Source organism: Condylura cristata, unplaced genomic scaffold, assembly GCF_000260355.1.
Source record: "Condylura cristata isolate star-nosed mole 26May11 unplaced genomic scaffold, ConCri1.0 scaffold00041, whole genome shotgun sequence".
In the NCBI taxonomy this organism is placed as follows: domain Eukaryota; kingdom Metazoa; phylum Chordata; class Mammalia; order Eulipotyphla; family Talpidae; genus Condylura; species Condylura cristata.
In genome coordinates, this window is record NW_004567142.1 from 5,584,988 (window position 1) to 5,599,451 (window position 14,464).

At 65.2% G+C, this 14,464-nt stretch overlaps 2 protein-coding genes across 2 annotated transcripts; both read right to left on the reverse strand.

The window, feature by feature from the left end:
* Positions 1-383: 383 nt before the first annotated feature.
* KLK1 (kallikrein 1) lies at positions 384-4,071 on the reverse strand. Its single transcript, XM_004694038.2, has 5 exons — positions 3,980-4,071; positions 2,186-2,345; positions 1,322-1,608; positions 1,076-1,212; positions 384-600 (listed from the first exon to the last, which is right to left on the reverse strand). The coding sequence occupies exons 1-5, from the start codon at positions 4,023-4,025 to the stop codon at positions 445-447; spliced, it is 786 nt and encodes a 261-aa protein (XP_004694095.1). The 5' UTR covers positions 4,026-4,071; the 3' UTR covers positions 384-444.
* Positions 4,072-5,499: 1,428 nt separating this feature from the next.
* KLK15 (kallikrein-related peptidase 15) lies at positions 5,500-8,761 on the reverse strand. Its single transcript, XM_012733526.1, has 6 exons — positions 8,646-8,761; positions 7,188-7,327; positions 6,835-7,018; positions 6,310-6,593; positions 6,069-6,205; positions 5,500-5,676 (listed from the first exon to the last, which is right to left on the reverse strand). The coding sequence occupies exons 1-6, from the start codon at positions 8,759-8,761 to the stop codon at positions 5,524-5,526; spliced, it is 1,014 nt and encodes a 337-aa protein (XP_012588980.1). The 3' UTR covers positions 5,500-5,523.
* Positions 8,762-14,464: the final 5,703 nt, after the last annotated feature.

The following is a 14,464-nucleotide window of genomic DNA, read 5'->3' on the forward strand; positions in this document are numbered from 1 at the left end:
CTCCTTGGTCACCCCCGCCTTTCATGGAGCGGCGCCCTCTGGGCAGCGGGCTCTCCCCAGGACAGCTGCGCTTGCGGGAACATCCTTCGCTCCCTTCTTGGTTTCCCCCGCACTACAAATCATGGCCGCCAGCCACCCCAGGGGAGCCCATCCCTCCACCCAGGGCGTTCGAGTGGAGCAGCAGGTACCCGCCGCCGGTACCCCCTTGCCCTTTGGGGCCAGAGCCTTGGCAGTCAGTCTGCACTGAGCCCAGGCCCGCCCTCCCCCCAGCCCAGTTGCTCGGCGGTCAGGACCCTTGGAGAGCTGGGGCTGCGGGGAGGGAGGGAGGGTCAGAGGCGCGACCAGAGCATGCTGTGAATTACAGGCTGCCAGAAGGGTGCGGTTTGAAGCTATTTTATTTCGCTGGGCGGGTACAGAGGCGGGGGGGGGGGGGGGGGGGAAACCTCAGGGGTAGGCCGCCATGGTCTCCTTGATCCACGGCAGGTAATCCACCACCTTGGTGTAGATGCTGGGTTTCAGGCGTTTCCCGCACGGGAAGTGGCCCCAGGACGTGATTCCTTGAAGCTCACCGTCACAGATCAGAGGGCCCCCGGAGTCGCCCTAAGACACATCCAGGAGGGTGAGACACCAGCAAGTGGGGGCCCTGTTGCAACGCCCCAGCTCTCACACCTGGGTTCACAGGTGTCCTGGTGACCCCCGCTATGGGGAGAGAGAAGACAGTTCTCTAGAGCCGATGGGCAGGAGAGGTGGGGGGATTCATCACGGGGTTCAGGACTCAGGTCCTGCGAGGGGGTGGGATTCAGGGTGCAGCCTCTGGGGGGGGCCGGTCCAGGAGGACAGAGGCGGTGAGGAGGAGGAGCCCGGCCCTCTGTGGGACCCCACGCTCAGGGCTCATCTCAGGGTCGGCTCTTCCAGAACGTTCCCTGACCCCCCAGTCAATGTGTGTGCGAGGGAGGAGGGTGAATGGTGACAGAGGAGGTAATGTGGGGTGACAGAGCTGAATGTGGGAGCTGCGAGCCAGCCAGGGGGCCCCAGGCTGCCCAGCGCCGAGCCAGGCGAAGAGAGGACGACTCACCACGCACGTGTCCTTGCCGCCGGCCAGCTCCCCGGCGCACAGCATGGTGCCGGTCACCTTCTGGAGGTGGGCCTTCTGGCAGTTCTCATTGGGCAGCAGCGTGAGGTCCACACACTGGAGGTTCTGTGGGTAGGACACTGGGCCAGGAGGACCGTGAGTGGCCGAACCACCCGGCCCCGCCCGCCACGCCTCCCGCCCCCTGCCAGCCTCCCGTAGCGCCGCCCTGCTGGCCGTCGGGCAGCGTACAGTTAGAGGGGTTGACGCTGCCCCAGCCGGACGCCCGGCAGCTGCTGCCCACGCGCGGCGCCTCTCTGGGCAGGTCCAGCACCCGCACGGCCTCCGTGATCTCGGCGGGCTGGGCCAGGCGCAGCAGCATGATGTCGTGGCTGTAGTCCTCGCCCGGGGTGACGGAGGTTTTATTTAGAAGGCTCAGGTTGAACTGGGGGTGTGGGAAGCTGTGTGTGACAGGAACGAACTGGGCCTCGTCTTCATCCTCAAGGAGGTTGTGGCGCCCCAGCCAGACCTGGAAGAAGCTGTGCAGGGGAGGGAGGAGGGGTGAGCAGACAGGACAGGGGCGGTCCCCAGGAGAGGGCCGCCTGCCCCAGCCCCAGGCCAGGGCCCTCCCCCCTCACACACCCCCAACTCTGGACCCCTCCAGCCCCAGAGGACCCCTGGAGAGGTCTGGTCCCGGGGAGGGGCTGGGACATGTAGGCCCCTCACACACATGTTGGGGGTCTCCCTTCTGGATGCCCTCAGACTCCCCGGGGTGGTCCCAGTGGAGCTGGGAGAGGGGTGAGCCCCAGAGAGACGGCGCAGATGGAGGTGACCAGCCAGCACAGCGATGGCAGCGAGGGGCCGAGGTGGCCGGAGACGGGACCCGGAGACGGGGAGACCCGGGAGCCTGAGAGGCGCGCCAGGGCCGGACGCCGGGCCCAGGGCAGCGCCAGAGGGAGGTTCCGGGAGCCAGGGGAGGCAGCCGTGGGGGTGGCGTCCTGCACCCTGACCAGCTCCAGCCTGTGCTCCCAGCCCGCCTCGCCAGGTGGCCGGGAGGCCTGGCCCGCAGGCGGGGGGCACGACCCCTCCCAGCCCTGCCCCCGCCTCAGTACTCACCCACTCATGCAGTGGGCGGCCGTGAGCACCCACCGGGGGTGCACCAGGACTCCCCCACACTCAAAGTTGCTGTAATGGTACAGGGCCACCTGCCAGGGCTGGGAATGCCTGGCACACTCCCGGCCCCCGATGACCCGAGACTGGATGTGGGGCGCCGCACCTGTGGGTGGGGTGCAGGTCAGCGGGACCTCGGGGCCAGAAGAGGGAGCTGTGCTGTAAGGCTGGGGCTGGGGGTGGGGGGGCCCCCCCAGGCCAGGGCTGGGGCCGGGGAGGGGCTTCGGAAGAGCCCAGAATCTGCAGGTGACAGGAGAGGTGACTGACAGAGTGCGAGACCCCTGGACTGGGGGTGGGGGTGCCACACAGGGCAGCCCAGGAGCAGCGTGGGGTGGGTCCAGTAACTGACTTGAGGACTTGAGCGAGGGGGAGGAGCCTGTGGCTTGGAGGGAGAAACACTCTCTGGAAGGGAAAGGCCCCCCCCAGGGCCTCTGAACCAGGGAGCTTTGGGGGGTGGGGCGGCCTCAGTATGGGGGATGAGTGAACGGGGAAGCAGACACAGGCCCACATACTAGGGGGAGTATTTGGGCTGGGAGTTTAACGTGGGGACCCTGGAATCAGCCGGAAGGCAGAGTCTGGCTGGGAGAAGGGAGAATTTGGGGTTCCTGATCAAAGAGTGAAAGAAAGAGGTGTGTGGGAAAGGGGTCCTGGGAGGGTGCTGACTGGAATGGTGTCCAAGGGGGGTGTCCTGGGGCGGGCCGGGGTCCGAGTGGCGTGGGTTCCGGAGGAGGGCGGCCTGGCGGGTCACCGTGACCGGGTGGTCCCCGGGATCCAGGCCCACTTGGGGTCCTCTCGGGAGCAGTCAGACAGGAATGGAGAGGGAGGCGCATCTGCAGCCAAGAAGTCAGGGGTGCAGGGAGCAGCAGCTCCCATGGGGTTGGGAACCTCATGAGGGGGCGGGGAGGTGGGCAGGAGGAGCCAGGGACTTGGGGTCCTGGGGGTGGTGGGGTCCAGTCGCATTCAGGGGAGAGGCTGGAGCTTGAGGGAGGATGGGGGTTCCACCGGGCAGGAGGCTGTGTGCCTGGGGTGCTGGCACTCTGTTGGGGAGAAGCCTGTGGTGCGGCCCAGGAACAGGGACTCTGGGGCAGGGTAAAGTCTGCGCGGGAAGAAGCACAGGTGTTGGGGGGGGGCCGGGCGCCCTGAGCGGGTGGGGCGGCCAGCACGGGTGACTGGGGGGCCGGCGAGAGCTGACACCTGGACGGGAGAGTCCCATGCTGGGGTGTGGTAGGATTTGGGGCTCTGAGACTTGAGGGTAGAGGGCTCAGGGCCCCAGGGGACAAGTGAGACCTCGGAAGTGGTGGGGATCCCCAGAAGGGGGAGAAGGGAGAATTTGGGGTTCCTGATCAAAGAGTGAAAGAAAGAGGTGTGTGGGAAAGGGGTCCTGGGAGGGTGCTGACTGGAATGGTGTCCAAGGGGGGTGTCCTGGGGCGGGCCCAACCCCATGGGAGCTGCTGCTCCCTGCACCCCTGACTTCTTGTCTGCAGATGCGCCTCCCTCTCCATTCCTGTCTGACTGCTCCCGAGAGGACCCCAAGTGGGCCTGGATCCCGGAGCGGGTGGGGCAGGGATGTGAGGGGCTGCTGCCACCGTGGGGTGAGGGCTGTGGGGAGTGTGGGGTGAGGGCTGTGGGGAGTGTGTGGACAGGAGAGGTCCGTGCCCAGGTCAGGAGTGGAGGTGGGAGAGGGGGAGGTGAGGGAAGCAGGGAACGGGGGTCCGCTCCTACCGGCCCCCCGAATCTCACCAGACCCCTCGAGGGCCAGCACCAGGCACAGGACCGGGACCCACATGGTGACGCAGGTGTCCAGGGCGGGCGGGAGCTCGGAGCTGCGGAGCCTCTGTGAGGAGCCTTTAAATTCCTCAGGGCCCTGGGCCCGCCCCTGGCAGCTGGCACCCAGGGGTGCCCAGGCCCAGCCCTGGCAGCTGGGGGAGGGCTTCCCCCTCACCTGTGTCCCGTGGCACGGGAGAGCGAGCACCTGTGTCCTGCAGGCCTGATGGAACTGGAACCTTCCCGGGGACTGAGCCAGGGGCCCGCCTGCAGCTGTGGGGCCTTGCGCTTGGCACAGAGCCAGGAGGGAGGTGGGCGGAGAGAAACCGAGGCCGGCTCACTGACCACCACACCCCGCCCAGCAGCCTGCACCCCAAGGGGCTGTGCCCCTGACCCAGGGGTGCTCAAAAGCCAGCTGGGCAGCCGGGCCCTCCCCCTGCAGTCTGAATCCGGGGCGGCCTCTGCTGCCTTGACCGGGGCCTCAGCCTCAGTCTCGGGTCTGCGCTCCTGGTCTCGCGATCTAGGTCCCTATAATGAGATATTGGTGTATCGCTCACCCCAATTTTAGCCTCCCCGTGTCCAGGAATTTGAAATTCTGGCATATCCCCAGGACATTCCCTGGCATTGCAGAATCCAGTGTCCCCCCAAACCATGTGGGCCTCTCTGAATCTGGTCACTCCTTCCCCACAGAGCTGGGCGCTCGGTGTTAGGCCCTCCGGTGTCCCAAGACCAAAGACTACACTCCCTCCAAGGTCAAGAGCGTTTCCCCCACCTTCCCTTCCCCACACTTAGATATTTGGATTTCAGGAACCAGATTCATGTTTGAAGCTTTCAGTCACTTTGAAAATCACCTTTTTGGTTGTCTGGGGAGAATACTGTACCCTCAGTGGCAAACCCCTTGGCTTCCAACTTATTTTCTTAGCTCGTCTGTAAAGCCAAAGGGGCTTTCAGTGTCCCTTGCCTCTGGTGTGTCAGGAGTCTGCCTAGGGGAGCGAGGGTCTTTGCCGTTTCACCCTGGCTTCCAGGAAGCCCAGAACTAAATCTTGAAGAGCATGAAGCTGTTCTTGGTCGTCTAGTGTGCCGGGGCCTTTTGCTGGAGGTGCCCAGGGCAGGCGCCCTCCAGTCCGGTCATCGGAGTCACATCCTGTAATCCCTCAACAACGTGATATGATGGCCTGGTTCACAGAGGGGACGCCAGGCTGAGTGGCTGAAGAGCTAACGCGTGGCTTTGTGTGCTGGACGAACAGGGCCTTGCCTCAGGCCTTCTCTGCTTACCTAGGGACCAGGACACGGTCACAGGAACGTGTCCAGCCCCGACTTCCATTTCATCCCCAGAAAAATCCACAGACACTCCTAGAGAGAAGTTTACATCAGAGCCCTCTGTTGTCTTAGGGTGAACAGGTGAGCTGAACATCAAGGCCTTGGCCACACTGGGCTTTGGATGGCGCAGTTCTGTCTGGACGATGACGGGGTGCTGGCCGCGGCAGGGCTTCTGCTCAAGGACGGGTTGTGGGGGGCGGTCAGTTCCTCCTCATGGTTTCCTTGATCCACTCCAAGTAGTGACAGACCTTGGTGTAGACGCCGGGCTTCGTGGTCGTGTCGCAGGGGACGTCACCCCAAGACACGATGCCCTGCAGGATGCCCCCACAGACCAGGGGTCCTCCGGAGTCACCCTGTGGGGAAAGGGGAGCATGAGAGAACTTTCTGGATCCTGTGCCCCAGCCTCTGCCTCGCCGGTCACAGCCTCATCAAAAACCAGTGGAGTCAGCGTAACCTATGAGCCCACCCGACAACGCAACTCACCCTGCTGTCTGACGCCTCCACCAAGCCCCCCACGGCTCCCCCCAGCCCTCCCCACTCCCAGCACCTCACCAGTCAAGTTGTCGGTCTTCTGAGCAACATTCTGGGGCGCCCCCAACCCCCGCCGCCATAGTGCTCCCCCAGCACCCAGCCGCGCTGACATTCCGAGTGGCAACCCCACCCCAGGTCACCCCCACCGCACCAGGCGGCTCCCCCAGACCTCTGCGCCTCCCCTCCCCCGCGCGCCAGCCTGCCCCGCGCTCACCTCGCAGGAGTCAGTGCCGCCTCCCTTCACGCCGGCGCACACCATGGTTTCCATCAGGTGCCCGGGGTAGTCCTTGCTGCACGACGCGTCCGAGATCACGCTGATGTTGGCGCAGTGCAGCGTGTCCGGCAGGCTCACTGCGGGGACAGCGGGCTCGCAGGGGTCCACCGCCCAGCCCCGCGCCCGCCCGGCGCCGTCGGGGAGGGCCCGGGCCTGGCAGGCCGCGCGGCCCCTCACGCACCTTGGGAGCCGGGGCCTCCCGGGACGCGGGGCCTGTTGGTGGACACCAGGCCCCAGCCGGACACCACGCACGTCTCTCCGGGCCGCGGGCACTTGGTGGGCAGCGTGATGGGGCGCACTTGCGGGGAGAGGCGCACCTCCCGGCTCAGCTGCAGCAGCATGAGGTCGTTGTTGTGGCTGCGGGCTCTGTAGTCGGGGTGCGGGAAGGCGCGGGAGACCGTCCGCAGCTGCTCGGCGCCCTCGTACCTGCGGAGATTGTGCTCTCCGAGGCGCACGCTCATGAAGCTGCCCGGGGGGGCGCGGGTGCAGAGAGACCAGGTCAGAGAGCGGCAGGGCAGCCGGGGTGTCCCTTCCCCTCGAGGACCCGCGTGCGTCCGTCACCAGCCCCCCCAGCCCCCCAGCCCCGCCTCCGAGGCCCTGCGTCCGGTGCAAGCGTCCGGTGCAAGCGCCCGGACCGCACCCCAAGCTTCCTCCGCGCCTCAGACCCCGCCCCCGTCGGCCGGCACCCCCGGGCGCGCCCCCCTACCGGGTCTGGCAGTGCGCGGCCGACAGCACCCAGCGCGGGGAGATGAGCGAAGCGCCGCAGTTGAAGCGACCCCGCTCGAAGACAGCCGCCTGCCAGGGCTGCGAGTGCGGCTCACACTCCTCGCCGCGCATCACCTTGTCGCCGTCGCTCTGGCTCTGGGCGGCTGAGACGCGACAGCGGGCCCCTGAGGACAGAGCCGCCAGCCCCCCCAAAGTAGCTGCTGTTTGATTACACTTTATTTGTTTATTTTAATGAAGACGTATTCTTTCATAGAAGGAATGGTGTTTGGTCACGTTAGGCATTTTATCGTGATTTTGCTTTTTTATCAGGTGTTGTTTATGTAGACTTCCTGCTGTTGGCTTCCAGTGTCTGCCCTGTCCCGATCTTAGACCGGGGGAGGCTGGTCAGAGCCAGCCCCTGGCCCCCAGGTCCCAGGGACGGGACAGCGGCCACACGCAGGCAGATGGCCCCTTGGAAGCTCAAGGTCACCGGCCTGTCAGGCGTCAGAGCCCGTGACAGAGGCTTGGCGCCAGCGTCCGGCGCCTCAGCCAAGAGCGCAACGTGCCCTCCAGGGACACAGGCGTGGCCCCACAAGGTCACACGGATGCTCCTCCGTGCACTTCAGGGACAGCGCTTCAGGCGGAAGTCACCCTCTGGGCACCCCCAGACGCACCCGCGTGTGAGCCACACATGTTGGACAGAGTCCAGAGCCCAGTGTCCAGTCTCCAGGGGCGTCTGGACACACACAGGGCCTGGATGCGGGAGGCGGGGCCTCCCTGGGGGCCGTCGGCACGCCCGTGGCACAGCGGCCGGACTCCGGGCGGTAAGCGGTGCCCAGACGTGATACCTGTGTGCTGTGAGCAAGGGCTTGACTTCCCTGGCCTCTGCCCCTCTGGTGTGAGACTGAGCGGGGGCTTGCGTGTGCGAGCGTGTGAGGCAGTGTGGTAGCGGCGCTCTAGCGGCCTGTAGGCGCCGTCGCCTCAAACACGGGCATGGGATGTCCTCACGCAGCCAGTCCTGACGCCCGTGGACGTTCAGGCACTGACGGCGGCTACAGCTGAAGTCACTCGGGCCGATTTGCAGACCCCAAAAGCCTCCGCCAGGGAGGAGCGGTGATACGTCCCCAAGCTGCTGTGTGGACACTCTGAGCTGTGGACACTCCATGGAGGACAGACTAGGCCACATCTGGGCGGCCAGCGCCGGACCGGGGCCGGGCGTTCAAGGTCAGAGACGCGCGGGAGACCGGGGGGATGAGTCCACCCGCCGCCAGACCGGGGCCAGGTCAGCTCCTCGGGGCTCAAGGCCAGCGGGGGGCCTCCTTGCCAAGTGGACAGGAGATGGACACACACACGCAGACAAGCACACACAGCTGTGCCACCCACAAGGAGAAGCGGGGACGCCTGAATGTCACACAGCACTGGCCACGTGGGGACGGTGTCCCCACCGGGTCCTGGCGGCCTCTCGGGCGGGATCCGCTCTGCAGACCGAAAGCTCACACCCTGCCCAGAGGCCTGGACTGGGCACGGGCCTGGTGGGGGCCAGGGAGGGCGGGTGGCCAAGGCTTTGACCAGGAAATGCAGGTCATGCGTGGAGAAGGACACAGGGTGTCAGCTGGGCAGCAGGCCACAGAGGCTGCCCGGGCCAGCCCGAGCCAGAGGAGGCGGCAGGGGGCGGAGAGGGCACCGGGAGGGCCTCGGGGAGGCTGGCAGCGGGGCGGGGGGCGCCCGGGGACTCCGGGGTGAAGGTCGCGCGGGCAGTGAGTGAACACACAGGCTCCCCGCTCGGGGCAGACAGCAGGGCACAGCACTCACTTCTCCATGGGTGGAGGCTGAATAGGGGTCCCCTTGACCCGGGAGCCGCCTGGCACGCGGTCAGAGGGCCGGGGGAGCCCCCGCAGATGGCCGGCATGGACCAAGCCCTCGGCCATGGTCCCGCATCCGGCCGGGGCCCTTCCCGGCCCCAGGCCCACTCCCAGACCCCACTTAGCCCTCACAACCCCATGGGGGAGAGTCCGTGTCCCCGAAACACAGGCGGGAACCCGGCCCGAGGCGTTGTGAGGCTCCTCAGCCACTGGCATTCTAACGTGAGCCAGGCCCGCCAACACCCCTGAAACCTGGTCGGTAGAGGAGGCCCAGAGAGGCCGGGTCACCTCCTCAAGGTCACACAGCAGGCAGGGCTGGCCCCAGAGCCCAGACTCAGCTCTGTGTTAAGCCAGGGCCAAGTTAGTCTTGGGGGCCGCCGAGACCCCAGGTGGCATGGCGGCTGAGGTGGGGGCAAAGGGCCAGCAGGAGGCCAGATGCAGGCCTGGGGTGCTGCAGGCCGGGGTGCCTCCCTCCTCCTTTCGGGTGTCCTGCCCTGGGGCCCGCTCACCTGCAGCCGTCAGCAAGAGGGAGAAGGTGAGCAGGAGCCACATTGTGGAGGGACCAGGACTCTGATGACGTCTGCGGAGGAGACACCAGTGAGGCTGGACCCTCCTGCCCGCCCAGGCCCCCGGGACACCGCACCCCACCTGGCCTCAGGCTCCCCCCCGTCCCCATGGCCCGAGGGTGGGCCTGGCGGATGCCAGCTGAGGCGTGGGTCTCCCTCCCCTGCACAGCCCTGGCTTAGCCCCCTGGGCCCCCTTCAGCCCCCGTCTGACCTCATGGGTCCTCCCCCTCCTGTCTGCCCCACGGGGCTTCCTGCACCCGAGTTGACGCATTCCCTCCCACTCAGAGCCCTCAGGGACCCGAGTGCTGCAGGCTGAGGCCCAGCGCCAGCCGCAAGGATCTGGAGCTCCCCTGCCTGCCGTCTGGCCCAGTCCTGCATGACCTTCTCGACCTCCGCCTCTGCTCCGCCCTTCGGGGTCCCTGGCATCCCCAGAACTTTCCTGACATTCCCCATCAGTGTTCTGTCCCTCCCCCCTCCCAGAGCGAGGCCTCTTTGGTGGGGGGGCCACTGGCCTGGCTGGCTCCCTGGTGGGGTCAGGTCCCCCGAGGCCCCAGCAAGCCCTGGGGATGAATCCAGGCCCTTTTCCTGCTTGTCCAGGTTTATATCTGTCTTGAGATCGTCGGAGTTTATAGCTGCCCTCTGAGGCCCAGTGCCCACCTCTCCTGGGGGCCCCCAGTGCCGTTCTGCTCCATCAGAGCACAGTCCCCCAGGAGTGCGCCCCTGCACAGGCAGGGGAGAGGTGTGGCTGATGTGAGCCTTGATAACTGGGGTGCTGCTCTGGGCTGCGGGCAGGGGCTGTCTGGGACCTCCTCCCGGGTCCCTCCCGGCCCCCCACTCACCTATCCAGCTCCTTCTGGCACCTGCATTTTCTTGGCTCAGGTGTGGACCTCAGTTAGGGACACGTGAACCCTTGTAGGTGCCATTGGCCCCGACACCGGCAATCCCCCGTCTGCTTCCGGCCGAGGCAGCGCTTGCGCCCCCTCCCCCCCCCACTCCTGTCTCAGACAGCTTACCCCCTCCAGATCCTCCGGCAGCATCTGGGACAGTTGGGTGCCAGGCGAAGGGTGGCAGGCGCCCGGGCGCCTGAATTTATAAGCTCCAGCTCCACCCAGGTCTGGGGTACAGGTTGGGGTGGGGTGAGACGTGGCTGGACTTGGGTTTACAGGCTGGACGCCTAGGCGGCTGGGGGGGCGGAGGGCAGTGCATAATGGGCATTTATTAGGGTGAAGTTTTTGTCTGAGTCTACAAGGAGGAATTCCCTACCGGGGGCAGCTCCTGGCGGGGAGGAGGAGAGAGCCAGAGTCGGAAGTCAGAGCCAGAGCTGGTGCCGTAACCTAGAATTTGGGCAGAAGCTGGATGCTAGGACCAAGGCTCGGTTCTGGACAGAATTCTGGACCTGGGCCTGAGCACCTGGTTCTGGGTCCACAATTTTAGATTCTGGGTCACGGATCTCCGACTCTGGGTCTCTGGTCTGGACCTTGGGTCTGACCCTCGTTTCGAATCCAGAGCCCAGGGCCTGGCTCTTAGATTCTGGATGCTCAGCTCTGGATCGCCAGCTCTGGCGGTCTGGAGTTGCGTGTCTGATCTGATGTTCACAGTGCAGATGTTGGAGTCTTGATCCTGGAGTTTGGATGGGAACCCGGGCCCTGGTCTTTGAGTGACAGACGGGCCTCGCTCTCTAGACCTAGACTTAAGTACCTCTGCACCTCAAGTCCAGACTAGGAGTCTGGAGCCAGGGACCTGGAATCTAAGACCTGAGGTTGGAAGCCTGGGCGCTGAGTACAAATCACTCCAGGGCCTGCATCACGGGCTGACTGGAGTTTCAGCTCTGCCTTGTGCATTTATGAGACCGGACTGAAGACATGAACCTGGTTTTCATGATCCTCACACTTCTAGACTCTTGACTGTAGGTATGAATTCAGCGATGGGGGGCTGGAGTCTTCTGGTTCTTGCAGTCTTGGTTCTGCATCCTGAGGCTTGAAATCTGGATTCTGTTTTCTGGAAGCTGGAGCTCATCTCTGAGATGACCCAAGGCTTTGGGAATTCGATGAGAACCATGGAGGGCAATTGTCTGGAGTCTGTCCTGACTTGTTTAATTAACGAGGAGACGGGGCAGGCGGGAATGACCCCGTGTGACCCAGTGGCGCTTGGGAGTTCTCCTTGTCTGGGAAGCCGCCACCTTTCTGGAAAGCGCCTGCCCGGTGTGTGGAAACCAGGGACCACGCACCATATTCCCTGACTCCCGGCTCCCTGCAGATACCACGCAGGAGAACAGTGGCATCCAGGTCCCCAAATGCCTCGCAGACTTTCCAGAACCACTGACCCTCAGTCATTCTAGACCCCGGGCTCTCTGTCGTTCCTGAACCACAGGCCCTCGCAGAGGGGAGGCCCGAGCCGCCTGGCTGCAAGACGACCAGGCTACCGACCCTAGAACCCCAGGACAGAGACATTCTGGAACCCTAGGTCTTCAGACAGCGGAAAGCCAAGATTTCCAAACAGCGTGGTCCGCGGACCTGCACACATCCTGGAACCGTGGGTCTCCAGATGCCCCTCGACTTTCAGACCTTCTAGACCTCCCGGGAGCTGTGCCCGAAGCCCTCGCCCCTTGGTCCCGCCGCGAGTGTTCGCGCCGTCTCCGGGCCTGGCGGTGGACCCGCCGCTTCCGGCCGCAGCCCGTGTTTATGGGGTGCTGGCTACAGGCCACAGGCCGTGCTGCGTGCTGGCTTTGTGTGGCTCCATTTACTGCGTGTGTCACTTAATGACGGGGTACCTGTGGGGAAATGCGTCGCCGGCCATTTTTTCGCCGCCAGTGTCGCAGAGCGTAATACTCCACCCGCTGCTGCACCCGGCACACACTGGGCCGGACGGCACAGCCCCGGGGGTGGGGCGGTGGTGCCCCCGGGTCGGAGGCCCCAAGAGGGGTGTCCGGGCGCAGGGCGCTCATGGGCCCGGGGAGTCCAGTGCTCTGCCGGGGGACCCACAGGGGGTCCGGCTGTTGGACCCCCTGGGGTGACGCCTTGGGGTTGAGGCGTCGGGAAGCTCTCGCGGCGTCCAGCTCCCAACCCTGCACGGAGCGCGTGAGACTCCCTGGGACACAGATGGGGCTCCCCGGGCGTCTTCCCAGGTTCCCTGCACCTCCAGTTCAGCTGCGGCTCCTCTTGTGGGACCCTGGGCCTTTCACCCACTCAGGGGGCTCAATCCTGGCCCTGACAGCGGCTGTGGGGTGGGGGGGCAGGAGCGACCCCAGAGGCCCGACTCTCCTCTCTCCCCTACGCCCTCCTTTGCTTCCCACGCCAGCGACAGGCCACCAGGCCCTCCACCCCGGCCTCCCTCTGTGGCCCCCTCTCTCCCCTTGTCCCCCTGCAGCTCGGGGCTCACCTCTGAGCCTGGGCTCTTTCTTAAAACTGGAAAATAGAGGCCGCCTTTCTGGAGTCTTGCAAGGAGTGACTTAAGCGCCCCGCCCTGAGGAGATAAGAGCCACAGTAAACAGTTTCCACCCATTTTACTCAGGGGAGCAGGGGCCCAGGGCCCAGTCTGATGTCCAAGGTCAGCCACACCGGGAAGGAGGAGGGGGCTGGGGTGGGAAGGAGGGTGCCTGCAGGGCAAGAGAAGGGTCCTGGGATCTTACCAGCTCTTGGGTGCGAAGTCTCAGTCCCCAGGAGTGGGGGGTTCACTGCTCACCTGTGACGGTGTCTGGGGGGGGGCAGGGTTGGAGGGAATGGGGTGGCGATGGGGGCAGGGGGCTTGGGCGGGGTACACAGCCCGGTTCAGGGGTGTAAATCACACTTGAGGCTGCTGCTGGAAAGCGGGTTAAGGGGAGGGTGAGTTCCCCCTCGGGCTGCCCAGCCACAGGCCGAGTTCGAATCTGGCCCCCGCCGGCTCCTGGAGCCGGTCACGTGGTGTCCCGGCCGCCGTGGCCTCCTGGGCAAAGTGGGGATACCAGCGGGTTCAGCCTGGGTGGCTCACGCCCAGCCTGGCTCTTCCCGGTGCGGGTCACCCTGGGCTGCCGTTCTTGCCCAGACCTGGCACCGACCTGGCCCGCAGGCTTCTCAGATGACGGGCGCTGGCACGAGGAGCTGAGGCGGGGCCTCGCCTCTCTGGGTGGCGTTTCTGTGACACCCCTTAGCATCTGGAGTGGCGAACCGGGGGGAGACCCCGCGGAGCCCATTTTCCTCCTCGGCTTTAATTCTTAAACAAAGCTGGCCCTGCTTGGTGGAGCAGTGGATTAAAGCCAGCACGGCGAGCGAGCCGCAGCCCCTCAGCGCGGGTTCGATCCCCGCCCGGAGGTGACCCACAGACGCCGGGAGGTGTCTCCCCGCTGCTCCCCTCAGCAGTGTACTTCTTCTATCTGCCTGTTCTGCTCCCCGCTGTCTCTGGTGAAACCTCTCACTGCCCCTGCCCCTCTGGCCTGTACCCCAGTTCTGTATGCAGAAATATATAATTTTTTTAAAGCACATATGTATTTATCTATCAGCGGTAACACTGGCTTGCTGAATGCAGTGATTTCAGGGCACAGACTGCACCCCACACCTCAGAGTGTGCTTACTTCGGGGACGTCCCTAGTCTACCGTGTGACCCACTAGGCTTCCTTTTAAAAAGTCCCTGTGCCATGTTTTATTTTATTTTCTATTGTAGCCCCGTTGTTTCACGGCCGTCAGTGGTTGGGCTGTATAGGCTTCTCCCCTCAGATGGAGATCCTTAGCGCCCCCCCAAACTCCCCACTGTGCCTCCCCACCCCTCCAGGGCCCCCTCCCCTCCCCCTGCCCCCTGAAGGGCGCAGAGCCACGGTCAGCTTTCAAGGGTTGGTTTGTTCTGGGGCGCAGGCGGGGTGAGGACCCCAGGGGAAGCCCCTCTTCTGCCCCTCCTGTCGTGGGCAGTCCTCGCCTCCAGGTGGCGCCAGCGTGCCAGCTCTGTAGGCGGGGTGCTCCCCGGTGTAAGGGAGGGGCGGGGCGAGCTCCTTTTTCTGGGGGAGAAGGGGGTCTACACTCAGGTCTGGGGAAGGAGGGGGGCCTGGACTCCCTGGTCTGGGGGAGGAGGGGGGCCTGGATTCCCTGGTCTGGGGGAGGAGGCTGGGGGCCTGGACTCCCTGGACTGTGGGGGGAGGAGGGGGGCGCCTAGACTCAGGTCTCAGGGAGGAGGGAGGTCTACACTGGGGTCTGGGGGGGGTGCCTGGATTCCCTGGTCTGGGGGAGGAGGGGGGCCT